Below are 27,009 nucleotides of genomic sequence, written 5' to 3'. Positions count from 1 at the left end.
CTGAACCCTTAGTGTTAACCATTCAGTTCTGGAATTTTGTAGTTTTCAGGACTGGCATTTATATCTCTTTCTAAAGTATGCTATGTCACTTTTTACAAATAGTTTCTACTGTCGAAATTGTCAAGCTATGCAGCTTTTCTCCTTGAACATAGTGAGCACAGTGTTTAAGAGTCTGTGTCTTGTATATTTCCATTATCTAGAGCCTCTAAGGAAATTTTTTTGTCTTGTTTGTTTTTTGGCTGTGCCGCGCAGCATGGGGGATTTTAGTTCCCCGACCAGGGATCGAACCCGTGCCCCATGCAGTGGAAGTGCAGAGTCTTAACCACTGGACGACCAGGGAAGTCCCAAGGGAATGTTTTTCATGTCTGAAGTTTCGGCTAATTTTCATTCATTTGCCTCATCTCATGTGCCTGGTTATCTTTGATTATATCCTGGACATCGTATCTGAAAATTATTATAGAAGAGATTTACAGCTTAGGGTATTTTTTTCCTCCAGGCAAGATTTTTGTTTGCAATGCTACTCTCCTTGGGACACTAGAACTGCTAGGTCATGTTAATCCAAATTCCAGTTTCGGAGTCCTCTGGGCCACCCATTTTATTTTTTAATTTTTTTTTTTTGCTGCACGTGCAGCATGTGGGATCTTAGTTCCTTGACCAGGGATTGAACCTGCAACCCCTGCATTGGGAGTGCAGAGTCTTAACCACTGGACCACCAGGGAAGTCCAGGCCACCCGTTTTAGAGAGCTGGTTTTCTTCCAGGTCACCCTTATTCTTGGGTGGGCTGGACCCGGAAGTGGAGTGTGAGCTGGCTGGGCCCCCAGTCTTGGCATGCCCTGGATTTGATTTTTGCTCTCCTAGCCCTGAGCTTAGCTCAGCCTTTCAGGTGTTTCAGGACTCCAACCCCCCCAAAGCAGGAGTAGCCCTAGCGTTTGGCTCATCTCTCTAGGTCCCACCCTTTCCTGGCTTTCAGCCCTGAAAGTTGCTGACTCTTTTGACGTATATATTTGCCGAGCTTTATTAGCTATTTTCATCAGGAGGGTAGATCTGTATTCTCTAGTCCGTCCTTGCTGTACATGGAAGTTCCTCCTATAAATATTAAATAGGATGTTATTGAGAGTGGTCATCCTTCTGTTATTCCTGATTTTAACATGAATGCCTCCAGAGTAAACCCTCATCAGGTAAGATGCTGCCTCTGGATGGTAAATATATTTTATTATGATAAAGAAGTATTGACTGATTCACAGTTTACCCTTGAACAACATGGGTTTGAGCTGCACAAGTCCACTTATATGAGGCTTTTTTTCAGTAAATAGTACAGTACTACAGAATACGTGGTTGGTTGACTCCTCGGATGTGGAACCATGGATACGGCAGGCCGACTATAAAATTATATGCGTATTTTCAACTGTGCAGGGGTCAGCACCCCAAACCCTGTGTTCTTCAAGGGTCAAATGTATTTTATTGACTGTGTAAAAAAGTGGGTTGAAGTTCGTCAAATGCCTTTATGAAAATGATCTTTTATTTTTGCTTTGGATCTAATAACATGATGTATTATGTTACTGGATTTCCTGATATTGAACCATCCATGCATTATTAAAACAAACCCACTATTTTGATGTAGTACTTTTGTTTGTTTTGGCTGCACTGTGTGGCATGTGGGATCTTAGTTCCCTGACCAGGGATTGAACTCATGCCCCCTGCAGTGGAAGTGTGGAGTCTTAACCACTGGACCACCAGGGAAGTCCCTTGATGTAGTAATTTTAATGTGTTGCTGGATTCTGTTTGCTAATATTTTAAGGGCTTTTGCATTAATATTCATAAAAGAGATTGGTATAGACTTTTTTTTTAAAGTCAGTGTGGGGCTTTCCTGGTGGTGCAGTGGTTAAGAATCCACCTGCCAATGCAGGGGACACGGGTTTGAGCCGTGGTCCAGGAAGATCCCACATGCCGTGGAGCTACTAAGACCGTGCACCGCAACTACTGAGCCTGCCCTCTAGAGCCCATGAGCCACAACTCCTGAGCCCACGTGCCACAACTACTGAAGCCCACGTGCCTAGAGCCCATGCTTCACAACAAGAGAAGACACTGCAATGAGAAGCCCACACACTGCAACCAAGAGTAGCCCCCGCTCCCTGCAACTAGAGAAAGCCCATGTGCAGCAACAAAGACCCAACATAGCCAAAAAAAAAAAAAATTCAGCATGAACTTTTTAATTAATTAATTAGTTTATTTATTTATTTTTGGCTGCATTGGGTCTTCGTTGCTGTGCGTGGGCTTTCTCTAGTTGCGGCAAGCGGGGGGCTACTCTTTGTTGCAGCGAGCGGGCTTCTCATTGCGGTGGCTTTCCTTGTTGCGGAGCACAGGCTCTAGGTGCTCAGGCTTCAGCAGTTGTGGCTTGTGGTCTCTAGAGTGCAGGCTCAGTAGTTGTGGCTCGCGGTCTCTAGAGTGCAGGCTCAGTAGTTGTGGCTCACAGGCTCTAGAGCGCAGGCTCAGTAGTTGTGGTGCACGGGCTTCGTTGCTCTGCGGCATGTGGGATCTTCCCGGACCAGGGCTCGAACCTGTGTCTCCTGCATTGGCAGGCAGATTCTTAACCACTGCGCAACCAGGGAAGCCCTAGCTATTAGTTGGTTTTGTCCCTATTACTTTCCTCCTTCTGCTTTTCCTAAATGTATTTTTCAATCCTTATGAGTTAGAGGCTAAATTCATTTATCTCCAGGCACTTATTTTTGTTGATATAATTAAAAGCTATACATTTTCTCTGTGAGCACTATATTTTAGGTGTATCGCATGCATCAGATATATAACTCCTGTTGTTTTTATTTTCTAGAAGTTCTGAAGTTTTGCATTATATATCCTCTTTGGCCCAAGAGGACTTTAATAGAGGCTATTAAATTTCCGGGTGCCAGGACCTGTTTTGTTATTAATTTGTAAGTTTACTGCATTTGTAATCACATACTCGACTATATTTAAATCTTTTAAAATTTTTTGTTAGGATATTGTTTCCCCCTTTTTTATGAGGGTATTTTTTAAAATATTTATTTATTTATTTGGCTGTACCAGGCTTTAGTTGAGGCATACAGGATCTTCGTTGACGTGTGTGAAATGTTCGTTACAGCACACAGGATCTTTAGTTGTGGCATGCATGTGGGATCTAGTTCCCAACCAGGGATCAAACCTGGGCCCCCTGCATTGGGAGCACAGAGTCTTAACCCCTGGACCACCAGGGAAGTCCCTATGAGGATTTTCTTTGTGCCACAATATACGGTCCCTTTTCATGAATGTTCCATGGGCATTGGAAAGAAAGTGCATTTTTTAGTATCAATATAGAATGTATTACCTATATATTACATCAATACATTATCTATCTATCTATCCATCCATCCACATACACACATGTTCCTAAAATGCACCTTACTATGCTCTTTCTGTCTGATCTGTCTGGGACTGACAGCTGGGTTAAACCTCTCAGCTCTGCTTTGGGAAAGCTATGGCTGTTATTTGGTGAAGTTATTTCTGACCATTTCATCTTGTTTGAGAATTGTACCTTCAATTACAAAATGCCCCTTCTGCTTGGCTTAACGTTTTTTGGCCCGGATTCTATCTTGTCTGATACTAAGATTGTGACTGCTGCTTTTATTTTTGTTTGCATTTTCCTGATATACATTCTCAATGGTTGAATTGTAACCTTTCTCACTCACTTTGTTTTAGGTGTGTCTCAGATACAGCACAGAGTTGGGTTTTGCCTTGTGACCCAATCTGAAAATCTCCCTTTAATTGGTGAGTTAAGACCATGTATATATGGTGGGGCTAATGGCAGACTCTGGGAGGGCTCACACCAAAGAGTGCTTCCCGGAGCTTCTGCTGCCAGTGTCCTTGTACCCACGATGAGCCACAGCCATGCCCTGCCTCTGCAGGAGACCTTCCAACACTAGCAGGTGAACTAGGTAATTTCAGACAAACCCTCCTCCCACTAAGGACAAGGAAACTAGGGGACAAAATTTTTTAAATCATCTATTTGAAAGCATCAGAGAACTATTAAGGCAGAGAAGTATAACCAGGCCAAGAGGTGGTTCTTTGAAAAGACTAATAAAAAGAATTGGACCAGAGGGCAGACAGCAGAAGCAAGAAGAACTACAATCCTTCAGCCTGTGGAACAAAAACCACATTCACAGAAAGACAAGATGAAAAGGCAGAGGGCTATGTACCACATGAAGGAAAAAGATAAAACCCCAGAAAAACACCTAAATGAAGTGGAGATACACAACCTTCCAGAAAAAGAATTCAGAATAATGATAGTGAAAATGATCCAGGATCTCAGAAAGCATGGAGGCAAAGATCAAGAAGATGCAAGAAATGTTTAACAAAGACCTAAAAGAATTAAAGAACAAACAGACAGAGATGAACAATACAATAACTGAAATGAAAACTACACTAGAAGGAATCAATAGCAGAATAACTGAGGCAGAAGAACGGATAAGTGACCTGGATGACAGAATGGTGGAATTCACTGCTGCGGAACAGAATAAAGAAAAAAGAATGAAAAGAAATGAAGACAGCCTAAGAGACCTCTGGGACAACACTAAACACAACAACATTCACATTATAGGGGTCCCAGAAGGAGAAGAGAGAGAGAAAGGACCCGAGGATATATTTGAAAAGATTATAGTCGAAAACTTCCCTAACATGGGAAAGGAAATAGCCACCCAAGTCCAGGAAGCGCAGCGAGTCCCATACAGGATAAAACCAAGGAGAAACATGCCGAGACACATAGTAATCAAACTGGCAAAAATTAAAGACAAAGTATTGAAAGCAGCAAGGGAAAAATGACCAATAACATACAAGGGAACTCCCATAAGGTTAACAGCCGATTTCTCAGCAGAAACTCTACAAGCCAGAAGGGAGTGGCCTGATACACTTAAAGTGATGAAAGGGAAGAACCTACAACCAAGATTACTCTACCTGGCAAGGATCTCATTCAGATTCGCTGGAGAAATCAAAATCTTTACAAAGAAGCAAAAGCTAAGAGAATTCAGCACCACTAAACCAGCTCTACAACAAATGCTAAAGGAACTTCTCTAAGTGGGAAACACAAGAGAAGAAAAGGACCTACAAAAACAAACCCAAAACAATTAAGAAAATGGTCATAGGAACATACATATCGATAATTACCTTAAACGTGAATGGATTAAATGCTCCAACCAAAAGACACAGGCTTGCTGAATGGATATAAAAACAAGACCCATATATATGCTGTCTACAAGAGACCCACTTCAGACCTAGGGACACATTCAGACTGAAAGTGAGGTGATGGAAAAAAATATTCCAGGCAAATGGAAATCAAAAGAAAGCTGGAGTAGCAATACTTGTATCAGATAAAATAGACATTAAAATAAGCAATGTTACAACAGACAAGGAAGGACACTACATAGTGATCAAGGGATCAATCCAAGAAGATGTAACAATTATAAATATATATGCACCCAACATAAGAGCACCTCAATACATAAGGCAACTGCTAACAGCTATAAAAGAGGAAATCAGCAGTAACACAATAATAGTGGGGGACTTTAACACCTCACTTACACCAAGGGACAGATCATCCAAAATGAAAATAAATAAGGAAACAGAAGCTTTAAATGACACAACAGACCTGGTAGATTTAATTCATATTTATAGGACATTCCATCCAAAAACAGCAGATTACACTTTCTTTTCAAGTGCACATGGAACATTCTCCAGGATAGATCACATTTTGGGTCACAAATCAAGCCTCAGTAAATTTAAGAAAATTGAAATCATATTAAGCATCTTTTCTGGCCACAACGCTATGAGATTAGAAGTGAATTACAGGGAAAAAAACGTAAAAAACACAAACACATGGAGGCTAAACAATACGTTACTAAATAATCAAGAGATCACTGAAGAAATCAAAGAGGAAATCAAAATATACCTAGAGATAAATGACAATGAAAACACAATGATCCAAAACCTATGGGATGCAGCAAAAGCAGTTCTAAGAGGGAAGTTTATAGCTATACGAGCCTACCTCAAGAAACAAGAAAAATCTCAAATAAACAACCTAACCTTACACCTAAAGGAACTAGAGAAAGAACAAACAAAACCCAAAGTTAGCAGAAGGAAAGAAATCATAAAGATCAGAGCAGAAATAAATGAAATAGAAACAAAGAAAACAATAGCAAAGATCAACAAAACTAAAAGCTGGTTCTTTGAGAAATTAAACAAAATTGATAAACCATTAGCCAGACTCATCAAGAAAAAGAGGGAGAGGATTCAAATCAATAAAATAAGAAATGTTAAAAAGGAGAAGTTAGACACCACAGAAATACAAAGCATCCTAAGAGACTACTATAAGTGACCCTATGCCAATAAAATGGACAACATGGAAGAAATGGACAAATTCTTAGAAAGGTATAACCTTCCAAGAGTGAACCAGGAAGAAATAGAAAATATGAACAGACCAATCACAAGTAATGAAATTGAAACTCTGATGAAAAATCTTCCAACAAACAAAAGTCCAGGACCAGATGGCTTCACAGGTGAATTCTATCAAACATTTAGAGAAGAGCTAACACCCATCCTTCTCAAACTTGTCCAAAAAATTGCAGAGGAAGGAACAATCCCAAACTCATTCTATGAGGCCACCATCATGCTGATACCAAAACCAGACAAAGACAGTACAAAAAAAGAAAATTACAGACCAATATCACTGATGAATATAGATGCAAAAATCCTCAGCAAAATACTAGCAAACAGAATCCAACAGCACATTAAAAGTATCACACACCATGATCAAGTGGGATTTATCCCAGGGATGAAAGTATTCTTCAATATACGCAAATCAATCAATGTGATACACCATATTAACATTGAAGGATAAAAACCATATGATCATCTCAATACAGGCAGAATAAGCTTTTGACAAAATTCAACACCCATTTATGATAAAAAAAAAAAACTCTAGAAAGTGGGCATAGAGGGAACTTACCTCAACATAATAAAGGCCACATACGACAAACCCACAGCAAACATCACTCTCAATGGTGAAACACTGAAAGCATTTCCTCTAAGATCAGGAACAAGACAAGGATGTCCGCTCTCACCACTCTTATTCAACACAGTTTTGGAAGTCCTAGCCACGGCAATCAGAGAAGAAAAAGAAATAAAAGGAATACAAATGGGAAAAGAAGAAGTAAATCTGTCACTGTTTGCAGATGACATGATACTATACATAGAGAATCCTAAAGATGCCACCAGAAAACTACTAGAGCTAATCAATGGATTTGGTAAAGTTGCAGGATACAAAATTAATGCACAGAAATCTCTTGCATTTCTATACACTAATGATGAAAAATCTGAAAGAGAAATTAAGGAAACACTCCCATTTATCATTGCAACAAAAAGAATAAAATACCTAGGAATAAACCTACCTAAGGAGACAGAAGACCTATATGCAGAAAACTATAAGACACTGATGAAAGAAATTAAAGATGATACCAACAGTTGGAGAGATATACCATGTTCTTTGATTGGAAGAATATATTGTGAAAATGACTATACTGCCCAAAGCAATCTACAGATTCAATGCAATCCCTATCAAATTACCAATGGCATTTTTTACAGAACCAGAACAAAAAGTCTTAAAATTTGTATGGAGACACAAAAGACCCCTAATAGCCAAAGCAGTCTTAAGGGAAATAAACAGAGCTGTAGGAATTAGACTCCCTGACTTCAGACTACACTACAAAGCTACAGTAATCAAGACAATATGGTACTGGCACAAAAACAGAAATATAGATCAATGGAACAAGATAGAAAGCCCAGAGATAAACCCACACACCTATGGTCAACTAATTCTTGACAAAGGAGGCAAGGATATACAATGGAGAAAAGACAGTCTCTTCAATAAGTGGTGCTGGGAAAACTGAACAGCTACATGTAAAAGAATGAAATTAAAACACTCCCTAACACCATACACAAAAATAAACTCAGAATGGATTACGGACATAAATGTAAGACTGGACACTATACAAACGCTTAGAGGAAATCATAGGAAGAACACTCTTTGACATAAATCACAGCAAGATCTTTTTTGATCCACCTCCTAGAGTAATGGAAATCAAAACAAAAATAAACAAATGGGACCTAATGAAACTTCAAAGCTTTTGCAAAGCAAAGGAAACCATAAACAAGATGAAAAGACAACCCTCAGAATGGGATAAAATATTTGCAAACGAATCAACAGACAAAGGATTAATCTCCAAAATATATAAACAGCTCATGCAGCTCAATATTTTAAAAAAAACAAACAACCCAATCCAAAAACGGGCAGAAGACCTAAATAGACATTTCTCCAAAGAAGACATACAGATAGTCAAGAAGCCCATGAAAAGCTGCTCAACATGACTAATTATTCGAGAAATGCAAATCAAAACTACAGTGAGGTATCACCTCACACCAGTTAGAATGGGCATCATCAGAAAATGTACAAACAACAAATGCTGGAGAGGGCGTGGAGAAAAGGGAACCCTCCTGCACTGTTGGTGGGAATGTAAATTGGTGCAGCCACTATGGAGAACAGCATGGAGGTTCCTTAAAAAACTAAAAATAGAGTTAACGTATGACCCAGCAATCCCACTACTGGGCATATACCCAGAGAAAACCATAATTCAAAAAAGACATGCACCCAAATGTTCATGGCAGCACTATTTACAATAGCCAGGTCATGGAAGCAACCTAAATGCCCATCGACAGACAAATGGATAAAGATGTGGTACACATATACAATGGAATATTACTCAGCCATAAAAAGGAATGAAATTGGGTCATTTGTAGAGACGTGGATGGATCTAGAGACTGTCATACAGAGTGAATTAAGTCAGAAAGAGAAAAGTATCATATATTAATGCATATATGTGGAACCTACAAAAATGGTACAGATGAACCGGTTTGCAGGGCAGAAATAGAGACACAGATGTAGAGAACAAACGTATGGACACCAAGGGGGAGGAAAGCTGCGGGCGGTGGGGATGGTGGTGTGATGAATTGGGTGATTGGGATTGACATGTACACACTGATGTGTATAAAATGGATGACTAATAAGAATCTGAAGTATAAAAAAAATTTTTAAGTTTACAAATTTTTTTTAAAAGACCATTTATATGATGTGTCTACTCTTACCTGTGTCGTTATTTTATGACTACATATACATAACCCCCTCCCAACTGTAGCTCATTTTCCTTCCATAATGCATTTTGACAATGTCTCTCAAGGAAAAGGGGTGGGGGGGAAATGTACCCATGTAGTGGGAGTTTGAGTTGGTAAATAATCGAGCAGCCATACCAGCTGAATGGGCAGTGTCGGTCAGTGGGGCTCTGAGGGGTGTCCTGGAGCTCTGTCTTTACCCGTCTTCAACATCTTCCAAGGCAACGTTCGTAACGACCAAGAAGAGAGAAGAACCACATCTTCGCGTGGCAGAATGCTCTTTGCATGATGAACTCCCACCCCACATCCCCGCCTCGCATCCCCAACACAGAACCACTGTGTTCCTGAGCCTCCACTCCTAGAGGTACGCTGGCCTCCACTGCAACGCTCCTCCACAAGGCAGGGTCCTCACAGAGTAGGAGCGCAACGGAAATCCGGTGAATGACATAGTTTAGAGCCCTGTCCTCGTGACCTGTCAGCTCTTTCCCCAGGTGTGGTCAGCTCTTTTTCTTGTACAATTTTATGACTTTCAAATCTAATTGTCCCATGGTTTCAGTTTTTTTTTTTAATACAGCTTTCTTGAAGTATAACTGATATACAAAAAAAAAAAAAAAATGCACGTTTAATGTATACAATTTGATGAGTTTGGACCTGTGCAAAGACCCATGAAACCATCACCACGGCCAAGGCAACAGACACACCATCACCTCTAAAAGTTTCTTTGGGGCTCCTCGGTTTTTGTTTGTTTGATTTGTTGTTGTCAACATGGTTTCAGTTCCATTGCCAGTGGCCTCGTTACTTTTTAGATGGAAACAAGGTTTACATCCTAGACATGTGGGTGGGGAGTAAAATATCGATACAATAAAAATAAAGCACTTTCCCTTTTGGATAACTTCTATCCTTTAGTTTTTACTTTAAATACTGGTTAGCAGTTCAGTTGACTTCAACAACCATTTGTGGGTCCTTACTACGTGCCAGGTGCTGGGGATATGACATAAATAACACAAACCCCTGTCCCTAGGGAGCTCACAGCCCCGTGGATGAGGCTGCGCTGTAATAGGTGCTTCTACATCCAAAGTGTAGCACAAATCTGTCCACTGCCTCGGGTTCCACGTGTCCAGCCGGCCTAGGCCACTGTCAGTCCTCACTAGCTCCCTACGTCCACTCCTGCTGCCTCAACTCCATCCTCCACACGACAGACTGGGGGCGCTTTTTTATTTCTCTCCTATACACACAAAACGTTAAAAACATAGCCCACACACTATGTATAAAATAGATAACTAATAAGAACCTGATGTATAAAAAATTTAAAAAATTTTAAAAAAACATAGTCACCTTTCCTCTAAACTCAACAACTATTAACATCGTGTCATATTAGCTTTCTCTGCATGTAGACACCCTCCTCCATCATTTGACAGTAGGTTGAAGACATTGTCACACTCCAGCCCTCAATACTTCAGCAGATGTTTCCAAAAGTAGGAGCCATGATAACACCTTCCCCTAATTACCTAATATTACCTAAAATCCAGGCCTGGGACTTCCCTGACAGTCCAGTGGTTAGGACTCCACGCTTCCACTTCAGGGGTCACGGGTTAGATCCCTGGTCGGGGGACTGGGATCCTGCATGCTGCACGGCACGGCCAATAAATAAAATAAAATAAAATGGGGCTTCCCTGGTGGCGCACTGGTTGAGAGTCCGCCTGCTGATGCAGGGGATGCGGGTTCGTGCCCCGGTCCGGGAAGATCCCACATGCCGCGCAGCGGCTGGGCCCGTGAGCCATGGCCGCTGAGCCTGCGCGTCCGGAGCCTGTGCTCCACACCGGGAGAGGCCACAACAGTGAGAGGCCCGCGTACCGCAAAAAAACAAATAAAATGGAATGGAATGAAATAAAATCCAGGCCTGAGTCAAATATCCACATGGCCCCAAATGTCCTTTTTAAGCTTTGTTTAAAACAAGGATCTAATCAAGTTTCCTGCGCCGCACTTGGTTGTTTGTATCTTTTTGTATAGTTCCCCTGTGGTGGTGGTGGTGGTGGTGGTGTTTTTTAAAGGACATTGACTTTCTAAAGAGTCCAGGCCAGTTTCTTGCAGAACACACCCTCATTGTGATTTGATTGCCTCTTCATGCTGTGACTTAACTTTTGCTCCTATGTCCCTTGCACTTTCTGTAACCTGGAAGGTAGGTGTGGAGCTGCGTGGCCTGATGCTTTAGCCACTAGCCACATTTGGCTATTGAGCGCTTGAAATATAGTGAGTCTGAATTGAGTTGTGCTGTAAAATGTCAAATTCACGCCAGATCTCAAATACTTAGTACAGAATAAAGAATGTAAAATGTCTTATTATGTTTATACTGATTACATGTAGAAATAATATTTGGATATAGTGGGTTAAATTTTAAAAATTATTCAAAGCCGTTTCTTTTTACTTTAAACAAAATCACATGTGTGACTTACATAATTTATTGGACAGCTCCGGTCTGGGGGGTCTGACTAGATTCCATCAAACCCTTTAGGAAGAAAGCTTCACAGGTGGGCCTGTCCTGGTGTCAGGCTGCCCTTGGTCTGTGGGGCTAAGTTTGGTCACTCAGTCAAGCGGGTGACTGCCAGATCTCTCCAATATGAAAGTACCTTTTCGCTTTGTAATTACTAAGTCACTTGGGATAGTTCTCTGGACCTGTGAGAATACGCTGTTCCCCAAAGGCCTTCCACCAGTGGGTCTGGCACTCTCGATGCTGCTGGCCTGACTCACGCTGGGAGTTGCAGATTGGTGTCATAACCCCTCATTCCTTCTGCCCTAACCGCCCGGCACTCTTTCATGAGGAAGCATTTTCCTCCCCGTACACATCTATTCCGCTCTTCCTTTTCTTCTTTGAATCTTACTATAGGCACTTAAAAAAATATATATATCATTATCAATTTCATCATTATACTTTTATTAATGCTCAAATTGTCCCAAATTCATTGGAAGCCACTTCAAGGTGACGTCTGTGTCCTTTTGACATGCCCACTATTTTTAAAGCACTTTCTTATTTTATATCACAAGATGTTCCAGGCTCATCTTTGCCTCCTCAGACGTGGAACCAGCCATTTATTCGAGGAGCCCTGACTCCTTTTACTGGAGAATGGTATCTAGGAACCAAGATCCAGGCAGCAGGTGTGCTCCCTGCTACCGGGGTGTCATTGCTTCTAGGTCTGTCAGAGCACAGAGCTGGGAAATAATGAGTTTAAACTCAATTCAACTTTTTTCATTCTTTTTTATTATGGTAAATATACAGTACATAAAGTTGACCATTTTTAAAAAATTATTTATTTATTTATTTGGCTGTGCTGGGTCTTAGCTGCATCATGCGGGATCTTCATTGCCGCATGCAAGATCTTCATTGTGGCTTGTGGGATCTTTTTAGTTGCGGCATGTGAGCTCTTAGTTGCAGCACGCGGGATCTGGTTCCCTGACCAGGGATCGAACCTGGGCCCCCTACACTGGGAGTGCGGAGTCTTAACCACTGGACCACCCGGGAAGTCCCTAAGTTGACCGTTTTAACCGTTTTTAAGTATACGGTTAGGTGGCATTAAGTACATTCACATTCACATTGTTGTACATCCAATTCAAACGTATACAAGTTTCTTTATGTCTTTAAAATGTATCCCACAAAGAATGTAAAATCAGAGTAGCTCTCATTTTCTCTCTGATCCTTTTTGTTCTTATTTACTATTTTCTGTTCTCTTGACTGCTTCCATTCCTCCCCTCTTTGCCGCCTCTATTACCGTACTTTGTACTGTACTGTGACCAAAATGTCATAAGTTCTATCTCTTGGGAACCTGGTAATTTAGTCTCCAGTAATAAGATGAAGATTTTCTTCAATATCTTTCTGTGGTTCACTCTACTTTCATTTTAAATCATCATGTTATTTGTCCATTACTCAGATAATTAGATGAGGTCATGATGGTAGAGCCCCCATGAATGGATTAGTGCCCTTATAAGATTCATGGGAGAGCTTGCTTCCCCTCTCTGCTCTCTGCCATGTAAGGGTACCACAAAAAGTTGGCAGTCTGCAACCCGGAAGAGGGTTCTCAGCAGAAACCACCCTTGCTGGCACCCTGATCTCAGACTTCCAGCCTCTAGAAATGTGAGAAATAAATTTTTGTCATTTATCAGCCACCAAGTTCATGGTATTCTGATGTAACAGCCCAAACAGACTAAGACATTACCCTTAGTTATTGGTAACTAGAAGATGAACAACAAGAAGGCTACAACCGTGTCTCTGATCCCCTGTATAAGCTCCAGCCCAGGGAGGGGCCCTTCACCTGGCCTGGGAATGAGGGTCAGGAGACTTCTTTTATTTTTATTTTTTTAAAGCATTGAGACTGACGTGTTTTTGTTATGTTTGTTTTGTTTCTGTTTTCATTTATTTATTTGGCTGTGCCGGGTCTTGGTTGCAGTACACGGGATCTTCATTGCGGCATGCAGGATCTCGTTTTCTTTTTTTGGGGGGGGGTATGCGGGCCTCTCACTGCTGTGGCCTCTCGTGTTGCAGAGCACAGGCTCCGGATGCGCAGGCTCAGCAGCCATGGCTCACGGGCCCAGCCGCTCCGCGGCATGTGGGATCTTCCCGGACCGGGGCACGAACCCGTGTCCCCTGCATCGGCAGGCGGACTCTCAACCACTGCGCCACCAGGGAAGCCCCATGCAGGATCTTTAGTTGCGGCATGCATGTGGGATCTAGTTCCCTGACTAGATATCAAACCTCGGCCCCCTGCATTGGGAGCACGGAGTCTTAACCACTGGACCACCAGAGAAGTCCCAGGAGGACTTCTTGAAGGAGATGCCTGGCCAGCACTGACTGCTATATTAATTAAAATGAGGTCTACATGGGGTATGACATTCCTCCCAGTAGGAGAGCTATGTTTTTTCCTCAGCAAAAACTCCAAAGCCCAGTTGTTTCCTTATTAGAAAATCAAGACTGGAAATGCTCCTTCCTATTTAAAATCACAACTTGGATGCTGCCTGGCCCTCAAAGTAAGAGACACGAAATACAAAAAGCAGAAGCACAGCGCCGCCCCGCCCCCCACCGCCACCACCTCCCTGCCACACAATGCAGGCCCTTTGCTGGGCTCATCTTCCAGTTGAGAAGGGAAAGAAATGTGATGGAAAACAGTAAGAATTCAGCCCCAGTGATAAAGCAGTGTTTAAAGAATTTCACTTACACTCAGCTGTGAGCAGTTAAGAGGAATAACACAATGAAACAGAAAAGAGGCCAGGACCTACCCAAGCAGAGGTCCTCTGAGATCTCAGCGCTGAATTCAAGGGGCATAAGAGGGGGAAAGTTTGACTCCAAGGAATGAGCCAGAGGGAACACTCTCACTCCACATGTCTCGCTTCATGGATGACAAAGCACAGAGCAGGAGGGGAAATGTCTGACCCTGGGTGGCATTTCATCACAGGCTCTGAAGTCCTGGCTCAGATGCTCCAGGGTGAGGTGGGAAACTTTGAGTTAGCAACTTATGAGAACAGCATAAGTTGATTCAGTAAGATTCAGCAAGAACCCGAGAAAAGGTGAGTAAAGAGAGTGCTAACCAGGATTGATAAGGACACAGGAAGCAAGGCCTCGCAAAAACTGCTAGTTATAATACAGTCTTGTCATTCTTCTGAAGAGTAATTTGGCAACATCAAAAGATGTGGATCCATCAGCAGATTAAAGGGGACTTCCCTGGCGGTCCAGTGGTTAAGACTCCGGGCTCCCAATGCAGGGGGAAAGGTTTGATCCCTGGTGGAGGAAACTAACGACTCACATGTTGCGTGGTGTGGCCAAAAAAGAAATAAATAAATGAGATGATATGAGAAGATTTAAGTACCTGAACCATTTGACTTAGCATATATACCTATGGAGTGTCACTCAGGACGTTATTAGACGAGCATTCGAAGATGGGAGCTACAAAGATGGTAATTGAAGCAATATTAATAGTATCAAAAAGATGAAACAACGTAAATGTCCAACAATAGGGAATTGGTAGAAACGTTAATACTTTAAAATATTGGAGGGACTTCCCTTGTGGTCCAGTGGTTAAGGATTCTGCGCTCCCACTGCAGGGGCCCTGGGGTCAATCCCTGTTTGGGGAACTAAGATCCTGTAAGCTGTGCAGTGTGGCCAAAAAGAAAAAAATTAATGAAATATTGGAATAATGCCAAAAAGCCATTAAAAAGGATGTGTTCAGAAGGATATGGACAAACTGGAACCCTTGTGCACTGTTGGTGGGAACGTAAGATAGTGCCACTGCTGTGGAAAACGGTATCGTGGCCCCTCAAAAAATTAAACCAAGAATTACCATACAACTCAGCAATTCCACTTCTGGGTATATGCCCCAAAGAATTGAAAGCAGGGTCTCAAAGAGATATTGTACCCCCAAGTCCATAGCAGCATTATTCACAATAGCTAACACGTTGAAACAATCCAAGTGTCCATGAACGGATGAATGGAGAAGCAGAAAGGAATCTGATTCAGCCTTAGAGAGGAAGGGAATTCTGACACCTGCTACGACATGGATGAACCCTGAGGACGTTATGCTGAGTGAAATAAGCCCGACCCAAAAGACATACACCGCATGATTCCACTTATATGAGGTCCCAAGAGTCGTCAAATCCATAGAGACAGAAAGTAGAATGGTGGGGGCCAGGGGCTGGGGGAGGGGAAGAATAGGGAGGTTAGTGTTTAATGGGGACAGAGTTTCAGTTTCACAAGAGGAAACAGTTCTGTGGACACGTGGTGGTGATGGCTGCACGACAATGTGAACGCGCTTAACACCACTGAACTGTACACTTAAAAATGGTTAAGATGGTAAGTGTTATGTGTATTTTACCACAAAAAAGAAAAGAAAAATACCTACTTTCTAGTGAAAGTCTTCATCAAAACTTAGTTTTTGGTGAAACTTAGCAAGAAACTGTTAAACATTGTTGGTGGGAGGGCAAATTGTTAAAAATTTTCAGGAGGGCAATTTGTTCATAAAGGCAAATAACATATATTCTTTAAAAATGATCATATACCTTTTTTAGTGCATAGCTGTGCTTTATTAGGGGGAAAGTAAATAATCCTTACAATGTCACACTTATTTTTATCTTAATGATACACGAACATGGTCAACAAATAAAGTCAGAATGCAGTGCTTATAAAGCAAACAGCATTCCTCTGCTCCATTTCTGCTCATTCCAGTGAACCTGCTTTCTAGATATAACCATTTTAACCATTTTAGCTCTTTCTTGGAGTATTTATGTCAATTGTTCACACCCTTTTACTAAGGGATCCCCTGGTGAGAATCTACCCTAGAAATATTATGAGGTGTGGGCACAAAGATGTAGGTGCGGGGCGTCCGTCCCATTGGTATTCATATTAACAAGAGAAGTGGGGAAGACATTTGTTAGGACTGTTTAAATAAATGATGGTCAAAATGTGCCATAAAAGGTGAAGCAGTCAGATATATTTAAACGACATGGCAAGAAACAACTATCAATTATATAAATTACAGAATAAAATGCTGATAGGGATTATCTCTGGACAGTGGCTGATATTTTCCTTGTGTACTCGTCTTAATTTCAAATTTCTCTTTAATAAATATACATTTCCTTATAATCAGAAACAAAGAAAAAAAAAAAAAAAAGACATGTTCAATCTACTAAGTTACCAGATACCCTGTAAAAATTCTTACCTGGATTTGTTGTCTCTGTCAGGGCTCTCACTTGGGCATGGAGACATGCAACTCAGACTAGCTTAAGCAAAAAAAGGAAAAGAAAAAGAAGGACTTGACTGGTTCCCATAGCTGTGCCCCCAGATGCGGACGACCCCCCAGGCTCGGGCCGTCCCTGCGGCCCCCCTCTCCTCACTCTGCAGGCAGGTGGGCTGCATCCCAGCCTCCCCACCTGTGATGGGCCAGGCCCTCCCACGTCCCCCAGATGATCCATAGCGGGAGGCAGGAGGGCCCCAGGAGGGGAGGAAGGAGGCCTGGAAGGAGTCAGAATGTAAACAGGACATGGGAATAAAAGTGATTCCTATTTTCTTTACGCTCTCCTGTGTTTTTTACGATGAGCACGTATTCCTTTTCCACGATTAGTAACCTCTTTATGAGCAGGTAGCGTGGACCAAACCCTGATGCATGTGCTCCCAGCCCCCAGGAGGTGGGAACTCCTGCCACCTTCCCTCTAGAGGCAGGATGAGGTGGGGGCCAGGGGCTCAATCGGGAGAGGCCGAGCCACTTCCCTCCCGCCAAAACCAAGGCCCCAGACCCCAGATAGCTCCCCCTTCCCCTCACCTGGTCCGTGGTACGTCGCCTGGGAGGGACTCTGCTCTAGACACAGGCCTCCAGGCTACTGGGCTCCCCACTGCAGCCAGCATGTGGCATACAGCTCCATCAGCGCAGATGCAAACCACACCTCGGAACGTGCTGGGTGGGGCAGATGACCCTTGGAGACAGCGACGCGGGGCCAGGCCCTGACGGTGGCTTCCCGGGTGTCACAGGATCGGGACCAAGTCCCTGCTGTTTGGTTACAGTCTCCGAGGTCGGGCCCCTGGATCCCACACGGCAGGTGGCAAGGGCTCCCCGGCAAGCCAAGGGACAGTGACCTTGACCGCGGAGGCAGGGCAGCCAGCGGGGTCGCAGGACACAGGAGGCTTCCCGGCTCTTCCCTCCACCAGCTCTCACCTTGCCAAAGGCCGCTTTGGCCCCAGAAGGCCCTGCCGAGGCCCGGTGCACACCGGGCGCCCCCTCGCCCCGCCTCCAGGGCCCCTCCAGCACGTCTGGCTCCGGGATCCCAGCCCCCGGAGACTCACGGGCCGCGGCCACAGAAACCTGTCCAACACTGCAGGGGTAGGGAGAGCGGCCCCCGACAGCCAAGCCCTGACCTCAGGGTCCTGACAACACCCTCCTTCAGAGGATGGACAGGAGCACCGGGGAATCTCGGTGAGAGGCACGGGAGCGGTGAACACCAAGCGAAAGGGGCCAAGACCTTCCAACCGACGCCCACCCACGGGAGAAGCGTGGGAGGAGCCTCGGGCCAGGAGCAGGGCCTTCGGCGCAGAGGCCGCAGGGCTGGCACCCAGGCCTCTCCCCTCCTCCCCGCGGGGACACGCGGAGTCCCCACCACAAGGCGTCTGCAGCTGGGGCTTTCTGGGCGTCACGAGTCCTCGAGGGGCCTTTTCCTCAATCCAGCTTTAGTGAAAAGACAATTCAGGTACCAAAGTAGAAAAATGGACAGACTCATCAGGCACGTTTCAGGGTGTGTCACGCGCGGTTATTGCAGTTCACGGGCAAGATGCAGCCCAGGGCACGGGCTCCGTGGCGCCGGCCGGCTGTGCAGCGAGCGCTCGCCGTCTGGTGGCCAGCCCCTTCTTCTCGCTGGGGCTGGCATTGATGCAGCCCGCAAGACCGGCACAAGGCCTGTCAGGCGCCTTTCTGATGCAAGTCGCTGACCTGCCTTAAGTGGACGTGAAAATGTGGCGCGGGGTGCTGACTTCAAGGCAGGGAAACCCTTAAATTTGCTCCCGTGTGCTTCACGTCCTGCAGGCTGCTTGGTTCACGCAGAGACGGCGTCACCCATGCGTCCTGCACTCACGCTGCGTACCTCACCCCGTGCTCACCACCCAGCTCAGCAGCACGGGGTGCGCGCCTCCTTCCTTCCGGAACGACTGTATGGATTCCACTGGCCGCAGGTTCCCTGAAGGCCCCCACGGTGTGGACAGGAGACGACTCGCACCGAGACACACTCGGCCCCAGAGAAGGACGGAGTTAACTCCCGCCCAGCCCCCAGTTTGCAGAGGAAACGTGGTCACACACTCTGGGTTTATACTGAAAAACCATGGATGGTAGTGGACAACCTCGGCATAAATCCCTCGGGAACAGACGGGGTTCACGGCAGGATAATCCACTGGTCCAAGGAGACTTGGAAAAAATTCCTAAATTTAATGCTACCACAGAAAGTCTCTCCAAACCACTCTTCCATGTTCAAAAGAAAATCAGCTTTCCCTGTGATCGCGGTGAAAGACGTGACAGCTCTAAGGATCAGAACATGGGGACGTCCCTGGTGATCCAGCGGTTAAGATGACACCTTCCAATGCAGGGGACGCAGGTGTGATCCCTGGTCAGGGAACTAGATCCCATACGCCACGGGGGAACTGAGCCTGCGTGCCGCAACTACTGAGCCACAACTGGAGAGAAGCCTGTGTGCCCCAAAGAAAGATCCCGCGTGCCACAGCTAAGACCCAAAAAAAAAAAAAAAAAAAAAAAAAAAAGAATCAGAACACGTAAGGCAGAAATTGAAATGATGTGCACTGTTTTATGGTTGCTCTACAAGATGCTGATTTCTGAGCCTAGTGTGAAATGCTTTGCCATCGACAGACGATCTCCTTTCGAGTGTTGTAAGCCATTTCTTCTTTTTGCATCAGAACAGTTTTCATAGCAATAACAAACACCACTGTGAGGATTCTTCTCGCTGGGCTCAAACTGCACCTTATGGCTGGCTTTCAAACTATGTAAATTATCTTATATAAGAGGCACTGAAAAAACAAAGCTGAACAAAGGAAGTTTTACCTTGGTGAAATATTCCTTTTAACACATCATATTATAATGTGATAATAATAACAACAGAACGTGTTACACCCTTACCCCTCGAGTGAAGAGTCTGCGGAAGACACCTCTCTTCTGTCTGGGAGCTGGCGGATACGTCTTCTCTTCTGGATCTAATGCCACATTTCCCCTTTCGTTGACGTCCTTGAAACATTCAGACTCCATCATCTGCACCCACAGAAGGGCAGGACAGAGGAGTGGTGGAGGCCCTGCGCGGCCGGTCGGCATCGCACACCCGGCCCCCAGCCCAGCGCTCGGCGGCCACTCCGGCCCCCGTCCTCGGCTCCTACTCCCCCTGCTTCCTGACCTCCTCTTGGGGGAGGTCACGTGGCCGCCAACGTGGCCCCCAAAGCAGTGAACTCCCGTCCAGCCAGCCCCGCTCAGGGAGCAGGGCTCAGGGCGGCAGAAGCCCAGCAGACCCGAGAGGGCCACCTCTGTCCACCCCCTGTGAAGGGACCAGGGGCAGCTGCCACATATAATTTTACCTCCAAACATGCACACGTGTGCGCACACACAAATGGGTGTGTATGTAAAATAGCTAAAAAGATATCTTAAAGAGGAAACTGTTCATTCTACACACATAAGGTTCTTCTTGGTCGTTGTAACTAGTTAGGTGGGCCGTGCTGCAACGGGCAGTACCTCGCTCTGCCAGGGGACGGAGACACAGCCCGTGACGAACTGGCTGTACAAGGTGCAGTCGCTGCTGTCCAGGCGGATGCCCTGCACCGTAGAGAACTGCTCGATGTCCAGGACATCCCTGCAGTAAACCACCTGCGGCTGTTACAGAGAACAGAGAGGCGCGGCTGAGACGGCCGCCGCTGTGTTTGTTTCCCTCAGCGGCGCTCAGGACGTCTGGGAAGCCGCCGCACGCACACCTGCACCCTCCTTTCCTCGCCATCCCTCCCGGCGTGGAGCACGTCCAATCCTCGCTCTAGGAACCCCCAGAGCCACAGGCCCCGCGGCCCGTCTGCTCCAGCTCCCCACTCTCTCGCCCACAAGCCTCCCGAGGCCCCCCCTTCTCTTTCCTGCATGGCAACGGGCCACAGCAGAGGCTGCAGGTGGAGAAGGGCAGACGGGGTGCCCCTGCTGGGACACGGCAGAGGAAGCCTCCAGCCCTCGGCCTCCCTCGCGCACGTGCCGTCCGCCTGCTTGGCCCCCGTCTGCGCTGGGAAGGACCCCAGGCCCCCAGGCCCCCAGCCCCATCGGGCACTGGCGTCCTCAGGCGCAGAGTCAGGCCAGCAGGCGGGGCGTGTGGAGCCCGGGCCGCAGCCTCTGGAGCAGGGAAGCCAGGGCTTGGGGACACATGTTCTGAGCACCCGAGCTTGTGCACGACAAGGAAGGAGCGTGCCGATCCCGGGCCCGTCCGTGGTCAGAACTTCTGAGAGCAGCGGGGAGGTGGGAGCCGCCAGACGGTGCAGGGGACGATGGGGAGGCCCGAGCCCAGGCCAGAACCCCATCCTGCGCCCCTGCCAGGCTACCTGACGTCCTCAGACGCTGCTGACAGAGGCCCCCCGGGCCCTCTGGTTAAATGCAGGAGAACCCCCGGAGCAGCCCCAGCGCCTCTGCCCCTCACTCCCCAGCTGGCGCCCTCCTCAGGGAAGGCTGCAGCCCGCGGCACGCAGGGCCTGGTGGAAAGAAGGCTCTGAGAAGCCCCGGCTGGGTTTTCCTTGTCTTGGAGCTGGTCCTCCCCGTGACTCTAGTTCCTGGAGCAGGTGGGAGGGCGCTGAGAGAACGAGCGCAAAGGGAGAAGCTGCTGTCACAACACATTCCACGTAAACATAATGAACCCTGACTTGTACGACTACAACTATTTTAACCGCACGTCTCAGCCCCATCATATCCTGCGGAATGATCGAATCTCCACGTTTCCAGCACAGGCCTGCAGCAGCTCAAGGCCAAAGAGGGGGCTGCTCCGGCCCAGCTCCGACGTGCGCTGGGCCTGCTGGGCACTGGGGACGTGGCCTCGTGTGGGCCCCGCCACGCGCTCACCAGGAGGCTCGAGCGGCCACTCCAGGGCCTTCAGTGTGCAGCCAGGACCTCGCGAGACCTGGCGTGGGGAAGCGCATTCCGGGCGAGGGAAGGGGCCGCGGAAACGTGGGGACCCTGGCGGGGCGCCCCGGGGAGGGTGTCGGGTGCTGCTGAGGTTTCTGAGCAGGGCAGTGACCTAGGTGGGCTCCACCAGCCAGAACGGCAGTGGGCCGGGAGGGCCTGTGAGGACGGGCCAGGGGGCACTGGGGTTGGGACGGGTGGTCCTGAACCTACCTGGAAAACATCCGTTTTCTCAGACACCCCAACACCCCGCTGCTCTCTGGCAACACACTTACGTCAGGACGGAAAGGGGGGTCTGACATGTGGGCCTCCAGCCTCTTGAAGTTAATGTCCCTGAACACAGGGTGTCCCTTGACTTCAGCCACTCCTTCGGCCCTGCAGCCCAGGCGTTGCTTGCGATCCTTGGTGAGTAGCTGTGGACGAGTACAAATGGAGTCAACTGAAGCTCCGAGGATAAAAGAGAAAACCCAGAAAAGCTCCATGATAATGGCCAAAGAAGTCGGGGTGGCAAAGAGCGTCTCCATCTAAACAAAGCCGCTCAAGTTTCAAAGTATCAAGCAAACCTCGTTACTTCAGATTTTACGGATTTAGAATACCTGATGCTTCAAAAAGGACTTGAGACTGAAGTCCTGCCTTTGAGCTGTCAATAAATAAAGAGGCGGCTAAGTAAACCCTCAAGAAAAGTTTACCCACGGAAAAATTAGGGGCATTTTTTTTCAAGAAATAGAAGCTCTTGGGAACTTTGCAGACACCACTTTCATGCCAAGTTATGTTCATAATTAGAAACGATTTTAATCTATTAATTAAACAGACCACTAAGGACCTCAGATGAGGCAAAAATTTAGCAAACCTAGCTCTAAAAGTTGTATATTCTTAAAATTAATAGAAAGTGTTTCTTTCAAAAGTATTCCTTACTTATACATTTAAACAGGCAGACCTCGGAGATACCGCGGGTTCGAGTCTAGACCACCAGAGTTAAGTGATTATTGCAATAAAGCAAGTCACACGAATTTTCTGGTTTCCCAGTGCATATAAAAGTTACGTTTACACTCTACTGTAGTCTGTTAAGTATGAAATAGCGTTATGTCTAAACACATTGTACCTCATTAAAGAACAACGCTGCTAGGAAAATAGTGGCAATAGACTTGCTCAACGCAGGACTGTCACAAACGTTCAATCTGTCAAAAACACGCTATTTGTGAAGCACAATAAAAATGAGCTATATGCATATATGCCCATTACTGCCAAGAGTTCAGACAGGCCTCCTTCCACAATTAGCAGTTAAAGAGGTCTGCCTCTGCGCAAAGCGACACAGGAAAGGTCTGGGCCTCCAAAACCCAGCCTAGGCCAGGGGCTGGGAAGCTGCAGCCCAGGGCTGTACCGCACCGGTGCCTGCTTCTGTAAATAGGGCTCTGTGGGAGCAGAGCTGGCCGTTAGCTCAGGGGTCTGTGGCTGTTTGCGCTGCAATGGTGAGCTGAACAATGCGAGAGAGACCTGCAAAGCCCTAGTGGCACCACCACCTGGTGCCTCACAGGAACGCTGGCTGACCCGTGGCCTCGACTCCCAGCCAGCACCCACGTGCGGCTCCCGGCTTGTGTGCGACGCCCCTGCACACACCTGCAGCCCCTGGGCCGCGCCCCGCCCGCCTGGCCGTGCCGCACACACACCGAGGCCATCTGGTCTCTCGGCCATGCTGACTCCTACCAGACACCACCGATGGGAATACACCTGCGCAGTTGGCTCGGCGCCGGGGCTTTCCTGTGGGACTCAAGCTTCTGCAGGTAGCTGCCATGGGAACTCCAGCACCGAGCCAGGGCGGGGCTCAGTAAGACAGGCTTCCTTAATTAAGACCAGACCTGAACATTGTGTCAGGCCAGATGCAATGACGGCACCGCAGGGACTCCATGCCTCTGTCAAGCCTGCTGCCAGCTCACGCGGTCCAGGGGCCTGACCGGGCAGCGCCGGGCAGCGGAAAGCACCTCGTGCCCGTGCTGCCTGCTGCCACTGACTACGGGACACCATGGAAATCAATTTTTAATTTTTCCACCGTGCGGCTCTGAGAATATCCTAGAAAGCCACTGTGGGGTTGAAATGAGAAAACAGAGAGCTCTGAAAGTGACCCAGCGGTACCCGACGCCAGATGTCACGGCAGGGGCCCGGCAGGGACGGGCAGAGGAGGCCAGAGACCTGCAGAGGCGGGCAGTCCCCTTCTCTTGCAGTCAGTGCTGGGTCACATCCCGGACCCCCAAGATGCCCGCGCTCCGCGCTCTGTGCCCGGCTCACATCGACCTTGCACCTGAGGTGGCCTCTCCTCCAGGCCCTGTCTGTTGGGATTTCACAGACTCTCTAAGAACCAGCCGTTGCTCTGCTCGGCAGTTACCGAGGATTCACGTGGGACTAAACGCTTCACGCGCACTCTTTCATTTTATCCCGCTGGCAATTCTATAAGGTAGAAGTCATCCACCGTCTGCATCTTCTAGATGAGAAACCCGAGACCCGGAGGGGTGAGCGCGTGGTGGTGGGAGGCTGGGCCTCGACCCCGGACCCTGAGTCACAGGGCTGGGCTTCACGCAGACACCACCATCTTTCCCACGAACAGCACCCCTTCATCCTGAAAACCCTGAAGCCTTCGCTTCTATCTTGTACCCGTCAAGCTCTGCTTTTGACCCTAGCTTCTTTCGCGTTATCTGAGGCCTGCCATTCAACTGTGCGCTCCTGAGGGGCCGGCCCCACTTCTCGCATCTGTATGCTCCTGCAGCCCCATCGGACTGTCGCATGTCAGCAGACACTGAACAGCAACAGCAAGTGGCCAGGAGGTGGTTACGGAGGAGCTGACTGAACGCCGTCAGTTCCAAGCAGGGTGAGCAGCCCGAGAAAGGCCACCAGCACACGTCCCTTCACACATGGACACAAAAGGAGACGGAGCCCTAGGTATTTCTTCCCCAGCCAGTGTCAACTCCCGCGAGACACACCGGCTGACCCCAGCACCCACTGGGGGACCACGCCCCGCGCTCTGTGGCCGCCGTCCAGGGGCCTGGTCCTCCGGCCCCCACCCTGCCACTCAAGGTATTCCATTCCACAAGGAGCAAAGACCTTTGGGGGAATAACTGACTCACAGACCGGCAGGCCGGGGGGCCCCCCCCCCTGCCCCCCCCCCCCCACCCCGTCAGCCCTCCCCCCGCAGCGCGCGCCCCCGCGTGTCTAACTCCGGGAAGGAGCCCGCCTCCACCTGCCCCGTGTCCTCACTCTCCTGTGACCCGCTCACACCCGCAGTCGCTCCTCCAACCGCCCCTCTGCACCCACCCAGCCCCGCGGCCTCTCTCCTGCTTTTTCAGACCCGCTTAAGCAAGCCCGACTCCCCGCCCGCTGCGAGCTTCGCGCCTCCTGCCTGCACACAACCAGCCGCCCACCTCCCTGGACGCCCACGCGGCCCTTGGAGCGCCGGAAGCCCCCCACTTCTCCGCTCACCTCCAGCGGCTCCCTCCCACCCTCGCGGGCCACAGGAGGAGGGGACAAGCTGCCCGGCCCGCACCGAGTCCCCGCCTCCGCGCCGGGGCTTTGCTGCAGCCCCTCCCCGCTCCGTGCACGGCTCACAAATCCTGCGGCCGCGGCCTTGCCGTCCACCCGGAGTCCGACGGCTTCTTACAAGCTCTGACACCACCCAGGGCTCAGACTTCCACCTGAATCTCCACAAAACCCGGGCCGGGCCCCCTCCTTCTGTCCCGTGGGTCTCTTCCCGGGAGTCCCTGCGCATCAGCCCCCGGCCTCCTGCCCCGGTGCGGCCCCTCCTCCCCACCCCGCCCCGCGGCCAGCCCCTCCCACCTCCCTGCCGAAGATGCCCGTCTCGCAGGCCGCCTCCCCTGAGTGGGTGAGAGCACCGGGCCTGGGGGCAGAAGGGCTGGGATTACTGCCTGTTTTACTCACTGCCGGGGAAGGTCCCATGGGGGACGCTCAATACATTCTCGCTGGCTGCAAATGAAGTTTAAAATGTGCTCAGAAAATCCTGAGTATTGGCTTAAGAGAAGTGACAAGGAGAGCTTCTCTCACCCCCTCACTGCCAGGACGGCCTGGGGCTGACAGTGCCAGGCGCATGGCAGGCCATCGGGGCAGGGTGCCGATAGGACCACAGTCCCTGGCGACCAGTTAAAGGGAGTTCTGAGGAAAGTGGGCAGAGAGAAAAACCTCACCGCTGCAAAGCACCCTGAAGATTCTGTTTCATGTTTAGCGTCCTGTGAAGTTGGTCAGCTGTGCTCTAAACAATGACCCAACACCACCCTTCCCTCTCAGCAGCACCTTTGGGGAAAGCAAACAATGAACTCTGCTCTGCGTGATCAGCACCCCCTGCGAGGAAGGCCCTGGCCCTGGCACCGTGGAGCATCAGGTGGCCCCTCCTGAGCCCTACGGAGAGGGGGCTGGGCCTGAACGGCGGGCGGTCGGAAGCCTAGCCCCAATCCCACCCTCCCCGAGCGCGACCCACCAGGCTGCAAGATGGACTTGGCGTCCTCGGAGAACTCCTCGGAGCACCGCTCTGCCTCCTCCTTCACTCTCCGCTCCACCTCCACCCTATCGACCTTCTCTCAGAATCTTCTGAACGGAGACTGTCCCTGAATCATTTCGTATATCAGACAGCCAAGTCCCCACCAATCAGGGCTAAATGTATACCTTTCGTGATTGAGAACTTCGGGAGCTACATAACAAACACAGGAAATTTAAATTAAATTAAATTAAATTAAATGTCCTCATACTTAATTCCAAACAACACATTGTAAGTTTAATGTCTGTTACCACATGGATGACTCTCGCAAACACGTTAAGCCAAAGAAGGCAGACACAAAAGGCCAAACAGCGCATGAGTCCACCTGTACGAAACAGTCAGAACAGACAAGTCCACGGAGACAGGAAGCAGATTGGGCGCTGCAGGGCTGGGGGTGGGATGTGAGGAGTGGGGAGTGATTGCTGACGGGTGCGGGCCTTCTCTGAGGTGATGAAAAAGTTCTGAAATCAGACAGTGGTGATAGTTGCACATCTCTGTGAACATACAGAAACCCACTGAACTACACACTTCGGGTTGGTGGATTTTATGGCATATGAACTGCATCTCAGTAAAGCTGTTATTACAAACCATTCCTGC

The 27,009-nt window shown here is 47.9% G+C and overlaps 2 protein-coding genes and 1 non-coding gene across 3 annotated transcripts in view; all 3 read right to left on the bottom strand.

The window, feature by feature from the left end:
• The window catches only part of HTT (huntingtin), a 161,906-nt gene extending 142,276 nt beyond the window's left edge, over window positions 1–19,630 (bottom strand). Inside the window, exons 1-2 of the mRNA XM_007456892.1 lie at window positions 19,593–19,630; window positions 17,910–18,066 (exon numbers count right to left, since the gene is read on the bottom strand). Of these exons, the coding sequence (XP_007456954.1) occupies window positions 17,910–18,066; window positions 19,593–19,630 (195 nt within the window). The remainder of the gene's footprint in view (window positions 1–17,909; window positions 18,067–19,592) is intronic.
• Window positions 647–719, bottom strand: TRNAG-CCC (transfer RNA glycine (anticodon CCC)). The gene has a single exon. It is a non-coding gene; the product is annotated as a tRNA-Gly (tRNA).
• A 110-nt stretch (window positions 19,631–19,740) lies between the features above and the next one.
• The window catches only part of LOC103073588 (G protein-coupled receptor kinase 4-like), a 9,621-nt gene continuing 2,352 nt past the window's right edge, over window positions 19,741–27,009 (bottom strand). The window contains 5 exon segments of the mRNA XM_082931065.1: window positions 19,741–19,773; window positions 19,869–19,997; window positions 20,469–20,606; window positions 22,154–22,299; window positions 26,365–26,565. Coding sequence (XP_082787191.1) covers window positions 19,741–19,773; window positions 19,869–19,997; window positions 20,469–20,606; window positions 22,154–22,299; window positions 26,365–26,565 — 647 coding nt within the window.

This window comes from Lipotes vexillifer, unplaced genomic scaffold, assembly GCF_000442215.2.
Source record: "Lipotes vexillifer unplaced genomic scaffold, Lipotes_vexillifer_v1.1 scaffold63, whole genome shotgun sequence".
Lineage (NCBI taxonomy): Eukaryota > Metazoa > Chordata > Mammalia > Artiodactyla > Lipotidae > Lipotes > Lipotes vexillifer.
The sequence above is the reverse complement of the archived record's forward strand: the minus strand, read 5'-3'. Positions and strand labels throughout refer to the sequence as shown.